We start from the raw sequence: 21,749 nt of genomic DNA, 5'->3' as shown, positions 1-21,749 counted from the left end.
CTTCTGCCTCAGCCTCCCAAGTAGCTGGGACTATAGGCATGCATCAGCACGCCCAGCCAATTTTTCTACTTTTTGTAGAGACGGGGTCTTGCTCTTGCTCAGGCTAGTCTCGAACTCCTGACCTCAAGCAATCCTCGCACCTCGGCTTCCCAGAGTGCTAAGATTACAGGCATGAGCCACCATGCCCGATCTCATCTCGATTTTTGAACTGAGGTGATGCTTTTTTCAGAGTGGCCCTTGGTCAGTGGCTGAGCAGGATGTGGGACTCAGGTCTGGCCATTTCTGCCCAGTGTGGGACTCCCTAACAGGTAATCTTTATTCCAGAATTCCCAGTTGGGCTGGCAGGGATTTTCCCCCTTCTTTTCTTTCTGTGCTGAGTACTGGGTAATTTATCCTGATCTACCTTCCAGTTTACTAATTAAACTGGAAGATTTAATAAGATGTGTCCAATCTGTTCAATATATCCACTATGTTCTTAATTTTGGTTATGGAATTTTCCACTCCTAGAAGTTCAAGTTGTTTTTTTTTCAAACCTGTCATGTCTCTTTTATAGCTTTCTGCCTTGCAGATATTTTCAAGTTTGTCATTTATTTCTTGAAACTTGTCTGATAATATGTGAAATTGTTAAAATCTCTTTCTTCTATTATTTCAGCAGGTTTACATTCATGATGCCTTGTTTTCTAGTACTCTCTTTGACTTCATGCTGGTCATTGCCTTTGGACAGTTATTTCTGGTGGCCTCCAAAGATCCAGGATTGGAGAGGCTTTGTGATTCGATTGGGTCAGGCACCTGGGAGCACTTCCAACTCTGATTGCATCAACCAAGTTCAAGGCTTTATGGACCCTGCTCATTGGGGCTATGAGTCCCTAGGGTGCAAACTTGCACAAGGGCAGGTATGTAGCAACAACTTCTCAGGGATTCTTTTCCTTTTATTTATTCTCTAGCTCTGCTCAGAGCCAAGGCAGCCTTCTCTGTATTGCCCATGGATAGAAAGTGAGGGAGTAGATCCAGTCCTTACCCTGGAGGTGCAATCTTTTTGAATCCTTCTGTAATGCTGGGGAGACTCCTATAAGACCCCCTACATTTTGGATGCATTCTGGTCCTGGACTTCTGTATTTCGATCCCAAGTGTGAAGCCTATTCACCTTTGGTGCTTTGATAGCTCCTCTCTCTGATTATAGGGTATCATCCAAAAATTAAAACTTAACCCTGGGAGTTCACTAGTGTCTTTTCAGCTCTTCAATACTTTTAAGTTATTATTTTGACATTTTCAATGAGGTCAATTTGAATAACCTAGTGTGATAGATAAATGTAGCCACAAACTATTTGCAGATCATCCTATCAAAAGGTGGACTCTATTTTCTCTTCCCTCGAATCTAGGCTAGCCGTATGATTTGTTTTGACCAATAGAAAACAGTGGAAGTGATATTATGGAACTTCCCAGGCAAAGGCCTCAAGAGGCCTTACAACTTCCACTCTTGCCCTCTTGGGACCCAGCCACCATGGCAAGATGTCTGAGCTATCCTGCTGGATAGGCAACATGCAAAGCAACTGAGCGGATCTGGTTGACAGCCCCAGATGTGTGAGTGAGGTCACTCAGGGCCAGCCAGCCACCAGCCAATGGGCCATCTGACTGTGGGCTCAGGAGTGATCCAAGCAAGACCAAGCCAAATTGATGGTTTACAGAATTGTGACCAGTAAAATGGTGGTTGTTTTAAGCCACTAAATTTTGAGGTAGTCTGCTATGCAGCAAGAGATAACTGATACACCGAGCTCACTCTTTATCAGAAACTACGACTACCATCAATTGAAATTTTAATGCCAAAAACATCACTAACTTAATTATTGTAATTTATTACTTTGAGAAGATATTTATGAAAAATTTGTTAATAATCAAGATTTATTTTATTTTATTAACCAAATATTTGATGGCAGAATTGGATTTTTTCCTTTTGATTTCAGAAAAATCTTTAAGCATACACATTTAAAATAGCGGAATCTATTTGAATACACCAAAGTCAATTGATTACTAAAGCATGCTAGGAAAAACTTTCCTTTCCTTTCTTTAATCCCTTCTGCCAAGAGGACAAAAATTAGCTCTGCTAAAGCAATATTTAGAAACAAAACTCATTATTTCTTAACCTAGAAACCTGAGAGAGGAAGGAATAATACAGCCCTAAGGCCATTTACTTTATTTCAAGTTAACATCTTACTCAAACCTTGTAGATTAAAACCTTTTTGATGACTTTCTATAAGAGAGCTCCAAAAACAGTTTTTGGGAGCAAGACAGTCTCTTTGACTATATTTTCATGGTTGTGCATTTTTAGCGTCTATATAGCTACAACTAAGTTTCTCACTAACAGTACAATGCAAAGCAAAATATCTTTACTTATTTTAGATAATAATTAATTTGGATTACTTAATTCTAAAGTAGTTTCTCTTTATTTTATTTTCTGTTTATTTTTAGAGCATCTAAAAAAATTTTTTTAAATAAAAAGTAATTCAATTTACAATACACTTAACCCAAAAGATGCCTAAGGATTTAAGGCTTTAAAATTGTTTGCTCAATAACTGTTTTATGATTAATGGAATTTAATCTTATATGTAGCCTATTAACATTGATATGAATCTATTGTCTCATCCAACTCTATGTGGAATTTTTTTTACTACAAAATATTCTATAAATTAGATTATCCACCATTTTCAAAATTAGTTAGGTTTTATTATATCTGGATGCTACAGTGCTTATGGTGGTTAGAGCATGTGATCAAAATGCTGATGGGTTGTAATAATAAAGAATACTTTCTTAAAAACTTTGTAAAGCTCAATATGTAAAAAGTTAATGATAATAGGGTTCAAAAAGATCTGCCTGATATTGAGACAATAGTGATGCTATCAACATAAGGTACAACTAACACAATTTTGTCTTGATTTGATCATGTTTGTGGATTGTTATAAAAATAAATTTTTTTCTTTATACTTTTCTAGAACCAAATAGGTGAAAGGCAAAAATGATCAAATAAGAAAGAGTGAAAAATAATTTGATTTGTATTGGGAAAATAATGGGGGCACAATTTTGTCTTGGAGTTGGTTGATTCTATTATATCATCCCAAGCATCAACTACGAACAGAGGTGTTAAAAAAAGAAAAAGCTTTTTACAGAAAATAGGCTGTAACTGAGAATATATTTGTGACTGAATAAATTTAGGAGAATATACAATGTGTAATTAGCAGAGATATTCCAATTGTTAAATTATAAGTTACGAAGAGTAATATCTATAAACCTTTTATGATGAGCTGAAAGTCTAAGGAAAATCAGAGATGCGGGAAAGTGTAAATGGATTGATGGCTTCCGTTAAGTCTTTGGTTTTTGATCCTACATGTAAGTACTTGTGTTTCTCCCATGGTCACTACAATGCTTTCATTTAACTATGGTTGCCAAAAACCAGTACAGTAGCAACTTCTGCAAAGGATGCCTGCGAAGACAGAGAAGCCCAATTGTGGAGAGCAGCGCCATCTAGGGGTTAAATTGGTTTCTTACAAGAGACCAGCTTTTCAAAAGGTAACCTGGGTCACTCACTAGATCGTATTCTACGTGGCCTCTAGCAAACTGATAAAAGAGTTTAGACTACAAGTGATGGATTTGGAAAAGATATGAGACTCCTGTGTGGTACACATTCCTTAATAAATTGTGAGTGGATATTTGAGGCATTTCAGCAGAAATGGTTCAGCATCTGTTATAATCACTTATTATTAATATTGGCATTATGGTGCCTAACATATATTAATGACTCAACAAAAAACCCCACAACCATTGAAGTCTTCTCTACTATGATCTAAATGAAAGAAACCTACATTAACATTTGCAGCTTCACACTGTAGCTTCACCAATTCTTCTTTGAATTGGCGACAGAAATCCTTGGCTGGAATTGTATAGATGCTTGACTTAAGCCAAGAATTTGAGGCTGGGTATGGCATGATTTCCCTTCTTTAGTTTTGAAGGGCAATCTTCTTTTTGGGAGGCCCAGGTGGTCACCAGTGAGAGGAGTTAGCCAAACACAGTCATTGTAGTTAATTAGGAGACGTGAAGCAGCAGGCTTCAGAGTATACTGAGCCCTGCGTGTTACAGGCCAGGCCCTGACCAGGCCTGGCATACGTGTGTCTCTCTTTGAGACGGAGGGAAGGGGAACATGGTATCTCCGATGAACATCTACACACACTTTAGACCTGACAAAAATTTCCTTCTAATAATTTTTATTATTCCAGTCTGAAACCCGTAGACAAAATACCTTTGGTTTTGTTTATTCTAAATGAACCTATTTGATAGAGAACATTAAGACTCTCTCATACATGTTATTAATACTGAACAAGAATATTACTGTGTGTGTGTGTTTTGTGAGTGGGTGCATATCCTTGCAGTATATATGTACCCATATATTTAACATACAGAATTAGAGAAATTAAGTCAATCTGTGGGATGGAGACAAAGATGACACTGAAAAGTCATGGAAGGATCCCATCAACTTAATTTTAGTCATCATGTCTAACTAGCAGTAACATCCCCCTGAGTGTGAGCAAAGAAAACTAAAATATCAAACCATAATGTGGGGAAAAACCCCAGCATAGGTGAAACTGGAGAATTGTGATGTTAATCATCTTGATATCACCCTACTATTTTATTTTATCCATGTCTTTGTGGTGTTTTGAACACATTTGAAAAGCAAATTTCATTCATTTTTATTATTTACTACTTCCTGTGGACTGTAATGAACTAGAACCTGGAATACAATAAAACAGGTCTTGTGCCTAATTTAAAACCCAGTATGATGATCACAATTATTTTTCCTTGAACATTATTAAACTTAAGTGTAGAGATTTTTCTGTCCAGAAATTTTCTAGCCTTAACATACAATTATAAATGTGGTGAGCTTACAGCCATGCAGTTATATATTAAAGTTTGTGGAAGGTACTATGTAGGAAATATTAACAAAACAAATGGTTATTTCTTTGAGTCTTCTAAATTCAGTTCATACCAAGTGAATGGCTATGTGCAGATGTAATTTCTAATACACATTTATTTCTTCTGTATATTGATACTTCATGAAGTGCTCGAAATAATTCTGCCAGAAGACAAGATCGGTAAGATTTCAACTCTTTTAATTGAGAAGGCTGTCAGGACAAACAAAATTACACTGATGAGTGATGGATAGTGAGTGATAGATTTAGATCCACGAAATCATGGGGGCAATATGCCTTATCTTTTTATTATGAAATATATCAAGCATACAAAAACGTAGAGAATACAGTAAATACATGTGTACCTACCACTAAGCAGTGCCAAATCTTAAGATTTTGCTATGTTTGTTTTAACTCTTAATTTTTTTAGAAACATAGCTTTTCAGGTTCCACCAAGTCCCTTTCCCTGATTGCATCCCCTCCTTTTAGAGGCAACCCTAAACTTGGTATTTATCATTTTATGAGTGTTTTATACTTCTGTGCACCTCTATGCATCCACACACATGACACCCTATATTATTTTGCATGGCAAAAATTTCATATTAAGCTTGTGAACATTCAAGATCTATGAAACACTCCCTTAAAGTTTGGGGAAAAAAATCGAAATGATGACCATAGGGATTATTATGAGTGATTTTCTACTCTTCTAATTTTTTTTATTTTCCAACTTTTGAAAGAGTAGTACTACTCTCATTTCCAAGCAGTTTCATCAAAAAAAATAAAGTGGCCAGGAATGCTCGTTTTAAAAAGAGCTCCCTTGGTATCTGAGAAACCAGATGTAGAGTGTGAACTTGAAAATATTTACTGCTATTTGATTTAGATTTCCAATTAATTAAAGAGGTAGATTACAAACCAACCTACTGTTTCCTCCCATAGGCTTTGTAGTAAAGAAAGAGGAGATGTGGTGGTAACTTAATGAAACACTGAGCGAAGGTTTAAATTGAAGTTGGGGAGATGATGAACAGATGAAATTAAACCTTTAAGAAAATTAAGAAACAGCACAGTTAAAGGTTCCACTTAGGGAAAAGTCAAATTACTAATAATTTTGGTAATATAGTTTGGTTAATACTTTCAGAAGACTCTCCTCATTTATCAAGTCTTGGGATGGGGGGAGGAAAGGGGTTAGCTGAATCCTTTAATATCAGCATATTTTATTGGACAAACCAGGAAAAGTCCCGGGAAGATGAATGGAAGGGCAGAACTTCTGTCTGTTTCATCGTCATCACGTGACATCAAGGACTGGGAATTTATGTTTACTTTACATAAATGAAAATTAAAAATAATTTTGTTGTTGTAAACGAGCCTGTGTGCTGAATTTGGCCTGTGGATCACTGATTCATGACCTCTGAAATTTTTTACGATGTTTTTATTTTGATATAATTCTCATACCATAAAATGTACCCCTTTCAAATGTACAAGTCTGGTTTTGAGTATATTCACAAAGTTGTGCAACCATCACGTCTAATTTCAGAACATTTTTATCACCCCAAAAGTAACCTGCTACCCATTAGCAGTCACTTCCCATTTTTCCTTCCCCCAGGCCCTGGCAATCACTAATCTACTTTCTGTCTCTATGGATTTCTGTACTCTAGACATTTCATATAAATGGAATCATACAGTATGTGGCTTTTTGTCTGATTTCCTTCACTTTGCACAATATTTTCAAGGTTCATTCATGTAGCATGTACCAGTACTTATTTTTATGGCCAAATAATATTCCATTGTATGGATATACCACTTTCATTTATCCATTCATCAACTGATAGACATTTGAGTTTCCCCTTTTGGGCTATTATGAATGATGCTGTATGAATATTCATGTACAATGACCTCTGGATTTAAGTTCAAAAATTTAAAATTAGTTTTGTAAATAGTTAAAACATTAACATGGTTCAATATTATATACTATCAATTAAGATGGTTCAAATATATATGTAGTGAAAAGTTTTTTCCCACCCCTATCTCCCATATGCCTGATTATCACCGCTTTCTGTCCCAGTTAGGTAAGCACTATTAACGGCTTAAGTGTCCTTCCAGCATAGGCAAACATTCTAGATTCTCTCTCTCTCTCTCTTTAATAGAAGGGTAGTATACTTGCTGCTTTGCACCTTGCTTTCTCACTTATCCTGAATATGTTTTCATACATTTCTAGACATTATCCTCATTCTTTTCTAAAGCAACACATTTTCTATTGCATGGCTGTACCATAGTTTTTTTAAACAGTCTCTGTCTGATAAATGTTTTGGTGATGATTTAAATGATGGTATTTATGAAATTTACCTGTAAACTAGTCATACAATAATAAGCAACCAAGGAGATAAATACCATCAGGTTCAATAATGAGGAATAAAAGAAGCTACTTAATTTTAATACTCAACATGAAAATTAAAAAAGGCCTGAGGCTGCCTTTTAAAGTAAAATATTGTCATCCTCTCAACTGTTATGCTGTCAGGTAGAACCAGTTATCTGAAATAGGATGAAAACAGGCAATTAAAGATATTGGCCTAGTTGAGCAACTTGTTTTTTACCTATCTTCTGCTTCTTAAAATATTTATCTTTATAGTCCTCAAATTTAATTTAATGGGTCATTTCCATTAAATCTAATGACAGGGAAATCTCAGGAAATACTTGTAAGTTTTTTGTCTACATTATTTGGCACATCTTATATTTAATTATAAGGCCAGAATTAAGATATGTACCTATAAAGTATAGACAAAGTAGCAATTAGATTGGTTTAAAAAGTCAGTTTTCTGATTGTTTATTATGTGAACTTATTATAAAAGTTGCTAGGTTGCAAGAGCAAAGAATCAAGTAAACTTCATTATTTAAATATTATTAGTTAAAACAAGCTATTAAGAGTTATAGTTAAAAGTAATTTTTGTACTCTTATTTACTATTAGGTAAACAGTACAGGATGAATACTATTTACTCCACTGTCAATGCTAATAGCTAGCATTCTTCATTCCCATATGATACAAAACAACCGTAAATATCCCAAAGAATTGGGCTTTGGGTAGTTCAAAAGAAACACACTAAAAATTCTAAAATATCATTATAGAAGCAAAGATGCATTACTTATTTTATTGATTAGTTGGAGAACAAGAGATCGAGGTATTGGCTATCGAGTTGAGAGAACAATGGTATACTGGACTCCACTGACTATCCCAGGTAGAGAGGAACAGAGGCACAGAAAGAAACGAGTGGAAGATCATGGTTAGCCACACAAGACCCTATTGATAATGGCCATTGACCTTGCCAAGGTATTTTCTGGAAATGCTTAGATGGGACAGTGTAGTCTACTCTAATAGAATGGATTAAGCTGTTCGTTATTCCAGAAACTACTTCGGCTGTTGGTTAATTCTTTAGAGTGTGCCTGATCAAATACTAACAGCTGAGTTTCACATCTCCTGAAACAGCTTTCTTAATTTAACTTTGACCTAAGTTCTAGTCTGTAAATGAGAAATGCAAGTAAGAATGAGGGGTCAATTTATTTTAAGTAAATTTATCATTAAATATCAACATGTACAATTTCAAACATTTATAAACCTTGTAATTCATAGAAAAATTAATGTAATCTTAAAGTTATTTGAACAGTGATTTTCACAATTATTTACAATGAACTCAGCCTACCTTTGTAGAAACATAATTATGTTTAAAAGTGCCCCTGCCACAAAGTGATCATTTCACAGTACCTTTCTATAATATTTATGTCACTTAAGTGGCAGCTGCATCAATAAAACCCAGCAGATTCAATAATCTAGAAATAGCACAATCAGAACAGTAATTAAAGCTACCATTAATTCCAAACAAAATAAAATCTTTTATATTAACATATAAATATTTCCCCATTCAGCACTCACTGAAGAAAATAACTAGGAGGCAATCTTTTCTTAGTTATTTACTACAAAACATATTAATCTCAAAAATATTTTAAAAGTTGACATTAAGAAATTAGATTAGGTGACTTCTTATAACATGTGACATTAAGTATTTTGAGAAATTCTTGGTTTCATTGGAAGGCATTTCTAATGGTAGGCTTTCTTCAGTTGTAATAGTATGTTAAGTAGAGATAATTCTGTTATCCCAGATAGCAATTTCTTATTAAGAATTGATAAAATTTGAATCGAAAGAGATTCTTAAATTCATTACTAAATTTTTTTCTACTTAGGTTTTTAACTTATTTGACATTTTCTCATTTCCTCAAAAGGATCCCAAATATGTCTAAAATTAATTCAAAGGAAAAATAACTGTATTTGGACTAGCACTAACTAACATAGGATGTTTGAAAACAGTATTTACTGTAGTATTCCACAGTTTTTTTCTTTTTTTAGGTAAGACAGTTAAATAAAATTATAAGGTATAAGAAATATAATTGAAGTCACAATAAAGTACATTTTCTTTGATTGACATAGAATATATACTTAAATTTTAAATGTTGGCTCTTTAAGAAAAAATTTCTCCTGGTAAATAATATGCATAACCATTGCCCAAAAATGTATACAGCTGTTTTCTCCAAAATATTAATGTACATAGTAGTCCACTTAAGACCAACCCTGTTGTAACCTACTGAATACAATGTGCTCTTAATTTATAAATGGGCTAACCGCAGTATATAAAATATATAGGTATGTATGTCATACATACAAAGTAAAAAATATAAAAAGGAGAGATGGAAACAAAAAAAGAAAGTGTCCTTTCCTATAAGATCCAGACAGAAAATCATTATAGTGAGACCGTGTACGATGTCCGAAGAATTTCCATTTTGGCAAATACTTTTCAGAAAAATATTCAAGCTATGAGAATACTAAAATTTCCATTTTAATAATTTAGTAGAGGTTTCTATTTAAACATTAAGTGAAGATGTGGGCTTCTAATATGTAGAAAGGAAGACTTTTGGCAGTCTGTTTAAAAACAAACAAAAAGTCATTCATTTTTAACAGGTTGGTAGTAACCCCTTAAGCAAGTGCGTGTAGTGCAGAAAATCAAATCCTGGTCCAATAGCGTTTCAATATGTTTGATGAAAGAATCCAATGGACAGGATCTGATTTCTTCCTAGATCTTAGAAGGAATGGGGCAGGATGTTACGGTAATGGAGGGGATCAGCCCCAAAAGTGGCCGGCCCAACCTTAACTGTCGATGTTAAAAAACACACCAAATGTTTCTATAGCATTCTTTCTGCTGCATTTTCTTTATTTCAAGCCACAGGTCTACTTGAAGGATCATGCAGCAAGTGGCTTATAAATAAAATCATAGTCTATGAATAGTGTCATCACATTAAGAAACAGAATTAATTGCAGGATTCTCTCGTTACATAAAAAGCTCGCATCTTGGGAATCCACGAGTTGCTATTATTTATGGAATACCTGAAGTGGGGGACAAAAACCATATATGTCAATAATACATACATGCAATTCAGAAGTTAAAGCAATGAGGACTATTCAATCATTTATTGAGCTAGAAATTCCATATGATTTCAAAATAATGCCTCACAGTTAAAATGCAACAAATACAACTGGGCCAGTTCCAAAACTAACAAATATTACCACTGTTGCTAATTGTTTACCAAGGCAAACAATTCCCACTTTTCTCAAATCTCAGTGTATGTCATCAAAAAGAGAACCTAAACATGGTGACAGTATGCATGCATAAAAGTCTTAGACTTTCAGAAGTCTAAGAATTTGGACACTTAAATGTATCCTTTAGCTCACAGAGATGCTACGTGTCTCCATTTTCACAGGGACTAGAGCTGTTCATACTGTCATGGTACCAAAGGGGAAACAGAAAAAATAATCTATAAAAACTTTCAGCTGCAATGTTTTTTCCTTTCCTGTTCCAGAACATCATTATGCAGCAGAAAGTACTTGGGATAATAAAAAGTAATAATTTTTTTTCTAAAATAGTATATATGTTTCTTTATAAATTTAAATTACAGTTCTCATGGAAATGTTTAGAGTCTTCCACCAAACATTTCTGAGAAGCAGAGAAAGAACAGATTCTATATAGATTTATGTAGACGGAGGCTTTTTGTAAGCTAATTCAAAGGAAAAATAACTTTATTTGGATTAGTGCTTGTGTTTGAAGTCAATATTCATTGGAGTATTCCAGTTTTTTCTTCTGTTACTAATACCAAAATAAGGTACTGTTAGTACAGAAGCAGATGATCTGAACGAATTTATTCTTTTTTTTTTTTGAGACAGAGTCTCACTCTGTTGCCCGGGCTAGAGTGCCGTAGCGTCAGCATAGCTCATAGCAACCTCAAACTCCTGGGCTCAAGCGATCCTTCTGCCTCAGCCTCCCAAGTAGCTGGGACTACAGGCATGCACTACCATGCCCGGCTAATTTTTTCTATATATTTTTAGTTGTCCGACTAACTTCTTTCTATTTTTAGTAGAGACGGGGTCTCGCTCTTACTCAGGCTGGTCTTGAACTCCTGAGCTCAAACAATCCGCTCGCCTCGGCCTCCCAGAGTGCTGGGATTACAGGCGTGAGCCACCACGCCCGGCCAAATTTATTCTGAATATGCTTTAATATGAAGAATACAGAAAAAGGTAATATAATCTAGTTTTAAATTCTCATGCAAGTAATCCAAATTTTCTCATTAAAAGATAATCTAATGTTGTGATGACATAATTTTCATTCCATATTACAAATAACACTAAATTGAAAATGCCAACCTGAATAAAGTTTAAATTTTATATTTTAAACCCAGGTCATCATCATATTAATTAAGGGAGATGATTTAACTCTTTCCTTAATCATAAAGATTGTCTTAAAAAGCTTCATTTTCATAAAAACATATGGATTAAGAAATAAGTCATTTCCATTTTAAACCGGTAATTTGAAAAAAATTGAGCTATCATCAGAGCAGCCTCCAAAAATGGCCATTAAATTTAAATTAACACAGATTATGCAACGTATCTCATAACATGCTGACCATTTTACTTTTATAAGAATATTTAGAAGTTAATGTTCAAAAATAATAATTCAGTTTTCATTTCAACCCCAATTTATTTAAGCAATAATTTTAAAAACTTCAGTTCATAAAATGTATTCTCTTTTAACTAAAATAAAAGTGACTATAAATATTCCCCAGTTTTAGAGGTTTACAGGAACTCTGCTAACATGCTCTGGCTTGAAACTCTTGCCAGAATTGAAATATTAAGACTTGTTTAGCAAATTTTCAGGAGTATGAAAAACAATTATATATATTTGAAAGCCAATTTAGTTAATGTCAAAATTATACTTTAACTTTCATCAGTCATTCTGAAAGTCTTTTTATTTAAACATTAGTACTCTCACTTTATGCTTATTTCTGTTGCTGAAAGCAAAATGTAGCCCCTCAAAGAAATCATCACTCACTAAAAATAAAAAAGGTTAAGCAGAGTCATAGTCCTTAATTCTAACCACCCCAAAGATTAATTGGTCTATCTAATTAGACCTTTAATTGATTTTCCAGGTTCCTAAACATAGAAAGAATGAAAAACACTGAACATTTTCTGTTATACACAAATACGTTAATGCTAACTAATAAAATTGTCTAATTTAAAGAGTAACTAACCTGAGATGTACCTTGCTCCGATTAACATTACCATGCTACTCACTATAAAAAAGCCCAAGGGCAGACTACAGAAGATACTAGGGTCACCTGTGGTCATCCAAGCAGAAGAGAATTCCAGTCAAGCAAACCAAAAGAGAGACACATAATTACAATATTTGTGTTAAGAATCACAAGATAGCAAAACAAATCATAAAAATAGTATATTCATAAAAGCTAGCAAAGAGTTATTACTTCAAATCAAAAATATAATCAATATTTAAGGCTTATGACAGTTAACAAACAATACAGATAGCATGCCACAAATAGCCAAGAACATAATACATATAGACCAACATTAACCTTCCATTGGCAATACCAAAGAGAGCCTATGGAGAACTTTTTTGGGAGGCTGTGGATTTTAGCTTTCTTGATTTTTCCCCAAAGATACTAAATGAGCAATTCAATTCCCCCAAAGTTCAAATTATTGGTCCTTTGGATATCAGAGAAGAGTTCTATCAGTCTACTGAAAATGAATTTTAAACCCTATTTTTGCTAAAATATTGGTTCAGTTTTATTTTTAAAACAGAACTTGGTGTGTAAGGAAATGCACCTGAAAATATTAATGTAATTGAAAAACTAACTTGTATTAGTCTACATTTAAAAATTACCTGAGCACATGATTATTTTGATATTTTCTAACCTGAATTCTCTTGGAACCCCTTCCTTTAAACATCATTCCTTTTCTAAATTTGAAAATTACATATCTAGAATATTTAACATTCTTTAAAAGAGAATATTATTCAAAAATAATGTCTAAGAGTTAAGAACATACAACTATTAGACAAAGGGGCTTCATTGAAGTATAGCTAGTTAAAGATTCTCTGTGGGCATATTTTGTTATATAGTAAACTGCTGATAGTCATTTCTTTCCTTTTTTGAAAGAGGACTTTTTCCTCTTACTATGCATTTCTTTCTCCTTAGAAAGTAGATTTTTATTAAAGAGGGACATAAACCATTTCCTCCATTTTACCACAGCTTATGTTATGTTTTCAAATACGTTTTCAAATAAAAAACAAGGTTTTGTTTTGTTTCCATATTTGTGGAGACCATATTTTAATTTGATTTTAGAAAAGGGGAATATATTTTCTAGTTCCTTTAGAGCAACCCATTGCGTATGCTAAGTTACAATGATCGATTTTTCTGATGTCCCTACAGTGAGTTCTGGTTTGAGAAGATCCTGAGGATTATCTGCATTCAGGGGTCCTTACCAATCTAGGGTGGTATCTATTTAATGAAGGTATTTCCCTTTCAGTGATATATATATATATATATATATATATATATATATATATATGCAACATGTATAATATACTTGTTATTTGATAGCTATATAATACATTTAAACCAGTTTGACCTGTTTGCAAAATGTTTTGGTGGGTTTTGGGTCCAGAGCCAAAAAGGTATCATCTATGATAAGCTCTCTAAAAAGCATCAAACTCCCAATCACTTCAAAACATGTTAAACACACATCAAAGTATGTTAAAAAGTGTTTATAATGCATTCAAATATAGTTATAAACAAGAAAATAAATATAAAACTGCTTCAAAATTGGCAAAGCACTTTGGAAATTAAGCAAACCTAATAGTCTTTCCATAAATTAAAGCAATTTAAAGAGGCTAAGAAACAAGGTAGCCATTCTAATATCCTTTCAAGTTTATTAAAATAGGATTCTAACTGTATTGCTATTATCATATAACTTATTATATCGTATAATTATATCATATAGCTTATATTGCTTAAAGGAATATAATTAGCATTTTATTAATTGAATATTATTATTCTGAGTTTATTATGCAGCTTAGAGACTCCCAAAATATTACACGTTAGAGTGTTTTTCATAAATCTAATTCAAAAAACATTTTTAAATTTTGGCTTAAATCCATTGCAGTCTAACTGAAACAAAACCAAAATTAAAGCAAAAAAAAAAAAAACTCTCAAAAAATCAAATTACTTTTATCATCAGTGCTGATAAGCAGAAACCGAAGAAATGTGATTATTTGTTTTCTTTCATCAACTTTTTCTTGACATTTTAAATTCATTGATAATAAGGTACACAAAGAAAGAATGATCAGTTGATTTTGTGGGAATTTTGTAATGAAAATTATGTCCTCAACTGCTAGTAAGGAGAGCTTTGTCTGTGTATAGAAGGCATGGAAATTGGGGGTAGGGGAGAGATAGGAGGATTGTGCCATTTAAAAAAATCCAGCTAGTAAAAGAAATTATGTAACTCAACTTCTCAATGGCCAGTAATTAAGGGCAACTAGAAAAGTCAGGGCTCACATCTGCTATATCTCAAACCGCAACTAGCACTGTGGCAACTAGCACTGTGCTAGAAAAGTGCTTATGATTGCGAAGTTTAATTGTAAGGGGTCTCTCAAAATTGTAGTCATAGCAAGAAAAACTTTGCCACCAGACGGTGGAAAGAAAGCTTGGGAAAGAAAGCTGAGTTTCAGAACAAAAAATTTAAAGAAAAAGGATATTAAGCTTACTTAGGAGAAAAATAAAAGCTTCAAGTAGGAACACCCAGGATTAAAAGCATAGATCACAGTGATCTGTGTAGTGGATGGTTACAGAAGCTTCTCCTAAAAGCCACATATATTAAAAGTGGTTTTATACTCACTTTGGGGCTGGAAGGCAAGTATTATTTCATTTATAATCTCTTCTCAATTAAAGTATATGCTTCAGTCTATTATTGGCCATTGTTTCAATCATTATGTTCCAAATCTTGCATTTAGCAAAGAATTATAATATTAGGCCATATTGAAGTCAGCTTAAGGTTGTTTACATCTAAATGGTTTACTTAAGCTGTACACCTTCCTATCTAAGTGATTGAAAGGTAAAATGGCCCCCTATTTTTTTTTTTTTTGGCCAAGAGTATTTCCCAATCTATTATAACACTTCTAATTTACTATGTTTGGAATATTTCTTCCCCTTTGATTCCAAAGGAATTCCCATTACATACATTCCCTAAGTACTTGGAATCAGCCTAGGAAGTAACAGAATATACTCTGAAGTTAATATAGTTTTCAGTTGGTTTAGGTCACAAAGACAGCCCCCCAAAAAGGTAAAGTACGATGAGAGAGAGGGAAAAAAGAAGACCCTAGTTGATTTTTTTTCATTCAGAAGAAATTAGAAATAATTTTACTTTTGGAAGATTGAGTTATCAATTGAAGTACCAGGAATAAACTAATAAGGAAAGATAAAGCAGGATAGAGTTACGGTATGTACATCAATCTGATAATTTACATTTTCTGTTTAGAACTTTAAAGTGTCTTCAAAATGTTAGAAACTTTGGATATATGGTAATGCTTTTCTTCAGAGCAGCCTGGCTAAGTGTAAATGGCTAGATACTTAAATAATAAACTATTTAACATGCTAAGAAAAAGTAGCAATAAACAAAAACATTTTTACCACTTTCAGGAGACTGAGTCGTAACCCAACCCATTGACTTCATCACAGCTTTCTTCCATGTAGAATAACGGATTTCACTTTCTAGAATTAGAAGGTAGGAAAAACACACATATGAAAGTCAGTTGGCTGAGATGTTCTAAGTACCATACCTATGATCACTCAGCATTCTTGACATATTGTTGCACAACGTTAAACTGAAGAGGGGCTTCACCAGGACTCAGATTTGGAAGCACACAGTTGCTGGCAACTAGAAGAGACGCTTGCTTGGAAGTTGGAGGACAGGAGAAATTCAGCATGTTGAAGGGAGATGGGCAGACAGACCAACTGGCTAGGCAGACCAGGCCACTCACAAGTGGTGATAAATTAGAAAGGAAAATCCCATTTGATCTGGTTTCTCTTTTTGGGGGGGCCTGGAAGGGGGTTGGCACGAAGGAAGGGGTAAGCTATGATGTAGAAAGACTAAAAGGAGATTCGTTTTTAGTCCAGAGGACTCAACAAAATATTGATTTCTCACAAGATTCAAAGTGCATTCCTGTGAGATAGCTCTCTCGCACCCCTCAACCCCCACCCCCACCCCCTGGAACCTAGAAACAGAATTTCTTTAAGGTGGAAATCCACAACAGGATGACTAAACAAAAATAAGCATTGATGCTGCACTTCTCCTAAGGTTGCCAAATCACGATTGGGGCTACCCTTCTCTCCCAACCTTTCCACAGCACCTGAAGCCTGCAACACCCAGGAGACAAGGCTCAAGGATCACCGGCTTCAGAAAGCTTTCCAGTACGTCACTTCTAGCCACCCGTCACAGCACTGCACACATACCTCAAGGTGTCAGCTACCACACTGAATTTTTATGGTGTTGCCTACCTTTTCCAATACACTTGAGTCTTCTGAAGGGCAAGGACTTGGCCTTATTCATCTCTATATCCCCATGTCCTAACAGCCTCTGGCCTGTAGTTGTCTCTAAACAACTGTTTGCTGGAAGAATGAACTATCTATACCCAGGTGCCCATTAGTGTATGTGAGGCTGGTGAGAGGGAAGACAACTGGCACAACTGATCAACTCCAGGCTAAGGCCTTCAACGGCAGCAAAGACGGCTCTCCTCAGAAAATAGTCACGCTTACTCCTTGGCATAAAACTTCCTTGTTTTAAGAGCCGGATTCCTTTGGAGGCCATACGCCCGCTCTGGATGTTATTTGCTTATTAAAAAGTTGATTTTTTTTTCAAAAATAGAAAATTGTTTTGAACCTCATATTTTATGCAGTATTGTAAAAATTAAAAATGATAGAATATCAGATTCTGAAACACATTTCTACATCAAGGTATATGGTAATATGGTATACTGTCTGACTATAAAATTACTGGTATTATAATTCATTTTCTTATATATGGAAAAGAACGAATAAAATTAAGAAATACTGGCATAGTCTTCCAGAAAACTAAACAGAAATGCATTTGAAAGCTTATTTCCCAATAGCTCAAAATCCACTTTGATACTATTTTAGACATAGGTTTCTAAAAAGTTATAAAACCAAATTCAATATATAAAACCTTATTTTTCTAGTCACATTTATTTCAATATAAGAGATGTGTCACTATATGTTAGGAAAGGGGTTGATCAAAGCTTGTGGCTTAGCTTGTTAGGAAAATGAATTAAATATTTAATGCTCATTTACCTAAATTGTTGCTGCCCTTGTCATGCTAGTCCTGTTGTGCTTAAAAGTTACTGGACTATCTGTCAGCCCAGCTAATTATGTCCTAAAGCTGGGCCATTGGTACCAAAGATAATCTGGTATAGACATTATGGGTGGGTGGCTGATATATCTCCCTTCTCACTTTTAAAACAGGCTATTCTAATCAGCTATAACTAACAATGTAGCAGTGTTATTCTCCTATACAAAAGAACTGTAAATGGTAGAAGTGCATGGTTTTTAAAAAGTGGTTTTACAAGTTTTTAAATAAGGAACTATTTCTCTCATTCACACTTATTTAGTATAGTATAGCCCAATATGCTTAGCAGCTGAATGTGAAACAGTAACATTTGCTATTTTACTTTATTTCTTATAAATACTTTGTGAAGGCAAACTCCTTCACGCTAAGGTCCTTTTCACAGTATACCATTAAAAGTTTCATTCTTTAAATGTACCCTCAGCGTTGATCTGAGGTTCAAACCGCTCCATCGTGACAGCTGACAAATCCTCGGGTTCTAGACTCCAAACGCCGACTCCTTCTGCTGCCCCTGCTGCCATGGCAGCGCCCAGTGCAGTGGTTTCAGGCATTGAGGGCTTCACTGAGGGGAGAGAGCTACATCAACATCTTTGCAGTTACATATGCCTAAAGAACTAGTTCTTCAGAAAGAAATATTACTCTGGGAGTTTAAAAGAATGAAGGCTTACTAACCTACTGGAATATACAGAATGTCTGCTTGTAGCTGCATAAGAATTTTGTTGCTGGTCATTCCTCCATCTACCTGCAAATGACGGAGTGGAATTCCACAGTCCCGATTCATGGCATCCAAAATCTTAAATAAACCAATGCAATTAATGTTATGAAACTATTTCACAATAATATGTTTGAAAATGGTAATCCTCCACTCAAAAACTCTCAGGAGCTTCTGAGAATTTGTACCCCATGAATATATACAAATAAAAAAATAAATAGGGGGAAAAAAGAGCTTATAATAGCCTACAGAATAAAATTGAAACTTCTTATTCTGGTCTTCCCAGCCCTCCTTGATCTGGTCACAGCCAACATTTTCTATCCCTATACCTCTACATTCAATGATATTCACCTAAGCCAAATAACTCTATTTTATACCCCACTTTCCTGCCTTGATGCCTATGTTTGTGCCATTTCCATTGCCTAATATGTACCACTCAGCCTCCCCTCAACCATAAAATGCCCAGTGCCTGGCAGAGAACAGGAACTTAGAAGCTAATGACAGCTGAAAGGGGTGGGGGGAAGTACTTATGTTTAGATTAGTGTTTAGGCAGGTTTAATTTTTGATGATCTACATTTTCAGTATTTAATAAAATCGGGTATTAATATATAATTTGTTTAAGAGTGGTAAAAGTGAGCTAAGTAAAAGAAAACAGGCCCATGTTTATTACCTCTCGGGTTTGGAAACAAACAGCTTCTAGAGCAGCAAAAGCAATATGGCATTTATTGGTGAACTGAGTGAGTCCACAGATTATCCTGAAAATAAACAAAAAGATTTTCAGATTAGAGTGGTATAAACAAATCATCAATCTGAAGTGTCTCAAATATGTAAAGGTCAAACTTGGTAGACAGAAATGTCCAGGAAAAGAAAACTGGACATAATCATTAAGTAACTCAGAAAGTCCTTATAGTCTACAATCCTGCATCCACATACAAAAATGTTCATGATCCATCTGAATAAATGACACTAACATAAAACTAATTCAGCATTCCAGTATTCATTTAGATGATGTCCCTTTGCTATACAACTTGCAGACACCTTAAAGATAAAAGACAATAACACCCCTAACATGAAAATGGATATGGCAGTGGTTATTGTCAGCTGATTTATAACTTCTTGGAGCTTAAGGGTTCTGAAATTCTATTCTCTGAATAGAAAAAGTTTTCTCAACACTTTAAAATCATTTGAAAATACATAGGAAACTAATTAGTTATTAACTACTTTAGTAAATAAATCAAGACCTCAAAAAACACAGTATTTTCAATACTTACCCTCTTGCACTGGGATCCCAGTAAGGTGCATATAATCCTGAAAATGCTGGGACGAAGTAGCAGCCATAAGAAGTACCTACTTCTTTGGCAAGTTTTTCTAAGATTTAAAAAAGGAAAAACAACAACAAAAAATCACACTAATATCCTACTTTACTACATAAACATACCTATTTTAAAATTAGGACAGGGATTTTAGTTTCTGATTCATTGGCAAAGTATTGCTAATTATAGTATGCTAGGAGCAACCAAAACAAGTTTCCCCACATTAAACACCCCCACTAACATGTAACCCAGCTCAAGAAATCAAACAACTGGATTCATTTCTTTAGGTAGTTTATGTCATTTCCATTATTTTTAAGGTTGCTGACTAGGAGATGAAAAAGTGGCCTCCAGTGTGTTCCAAATCAGAAACGTATTTCTGATTGTCTCACCTTCAGGAAAACTTAAACAAGTGGATAAAAGAGTGAGTAGTTACGTTCAAACCAATTATCCATAGACTGAAAATAGCCATATTAATACTTAAATTAAAGGTACCAGAGTTTTAATGCTCACTAATCTAGGAGTTAAAGCTCTTTCTCATCAGATAAATTTAACTAGAGTACTTTACCTGCAGATTCTGGCAATCTCCAGTGTTCAATTTTACACTTGGGTAATTTTTATGTCCTACCTTGCCAGTTTATTAATAACTACCACTAATAATATCAATTCATTGTTTTATAAATCTTCGCAAAATAGTCTTCTCTGTATAAGTCAAACTCATAATAGGGATCCATATAATTTATGGATCACATTCAGGGCAATGCATAAGTATTTACAGATGGCAAAGATAAAATACTGAAATGTTTCATTCTTCAAATTTCCTAACCCTTTCTTGGAACATACTCACCAATTTCTTCTGAGGTCTTTATAATTCCAAGATTGTCTCTTAGCCAGCGAGTAACAGCACCAGCGATAGCTACAGAACCCTAAAGGAACCCAAGATACAATGTATGTTATCACTACAAAATGATTTTATTGAGCATATTCTGTGTATGACACAACCAGATATATAAAATTCCAATAATTTCAATTTTGGGACTCCTACAAATATGATAAACTAGATCTTCTAATATAAACATAGTTTTATCTAGGTCACTAATAAAATTTTTCAGGGCATGGAGAAGTGAGCCCTCCAACACATCCTTGGACTTGTCCCCATAGGTGGACTTTGATTGGTTGAGCATTTTGCTTCTTGCATAATTTTTCTGTCTGTTGCTAAAGCTACTGAGGTATATTATTACCTAAAATACATCCCCTACTTATCCACAAAGTTACTGGGAGAGGTCACATTAAAAGTTTTTTCAAGTCCATCTCCCATATCTAATAGTATAGTAAATCAAGCAAAGAAAAACTAGCAACTAGCTACTATGTAATTTTGCTTTAAAACAAAATCACCAAGGGATTGCACAGGGTTGGGGGGAGGCGAACATGTGGCAATAAGGATGAAAACATATGACTCAGAGTCAGATAAACTGGGTTTGAGTCTCAGTTCTAGTACTTAGTTGCTATGTGATCTCAGGAAAGTTACTTAGGCTTTCTGAGCCTCTATTTCTTCACCTATAAAATGGTGGTGACTATAACAATACTTATTTGAAAAAACTACTGTGAGGCTCCATATGAGAATATATGTGAGGGCTCTTACTAAATGTAAATATTAACTCCATTAATTTTTAAGTGTTAAAAATTCTATCGACTGATGGATGGATAAAATGTAGTATGTCCACAAATGGAATATTATTTGGCCATGAAAAGGAATTATGTACTAATCCATGCTACAACATGGATGAGCCTTGAAAATATTATGCAAAGAGGCCAGGCGCAAAAGACCATATATTGTATGACTCCATTTATATAAAATGTCTAGAATAGGCAAATCCATAGGGAGAGAAAGTAGATTAGTGGTTGTCTAAGGCTGGATGGAGGAGGTTATAGAGTTTCTCATTAGGGTGATGACAATATTTTAAAGTTAGATTGC

General features: G+C 34.4%; 1 protein-coding gene across 1 annotated transcript in view; it reads right to left on the bottom strand.

The window, feature by feature from the left end:
* Positions 1 to 12,568: 12,568 nt before the first annotated feature.
* The window catches only part of GK (glycerol kinase), a 71,724-nt gene continuing 62,543 nt past the window's right edge, over positions 12,569 to 21,749 (bottom strand). The window contains exons 12-18 of the mRNA XM_012638701.1: positions 20,622 to 20,700; positions 19,736 to 19,832; positions 19,135 to 19,219; positions 18,425 to 18,545; positions 18,171 to 18,314; positions 16,024 to 16,104; positions 12,569 to 12,660 (exon numbers count right to left, since the gene is read on the bottom strand). Of these exons, the coding sequence (XP_012494155.1) occupies positions 12,569 to 12,660; positions 16,024 to 16,104; positions 18,171 to 18,314; positions 18,425 to 18,545; positions 19,135 to 19,219; positions 19,736 to 19,832; positions 20,622 to 20,700 (699 nt within the window). The remainder of the gene's footprint in view (positions 12,661 to 16,023; positions 16,105 to 18,170; positions 18,315 to 18,424; positions 18,546 to 19,134; positions 19,220 to 19,735; positions 19,833 to 20,621; positions 20,701 to 21,749) is intronic.

Source organism: Propithecus coquereli, unplaced genomic scaffold (assembly GCF_000956105.1).
Source record: "Propithecus coquereli isolate 6110/MARCELLA unplaced genomic scaffold, Pcoq_1.0 Scaffold132, whole genome shotgun sequence".
NCBI classification, from domain to species: domain Eukaryota; kingdom Metazoa; phylum Chordata; class Mammalia; order Primates; family Indriidae; genus Propithecus; species Propithecus coquereli.
Note: the sequence above shows the minus strand (reverse complement) of the source record. Positions and strands in the feature narration are given on the sequence as shown.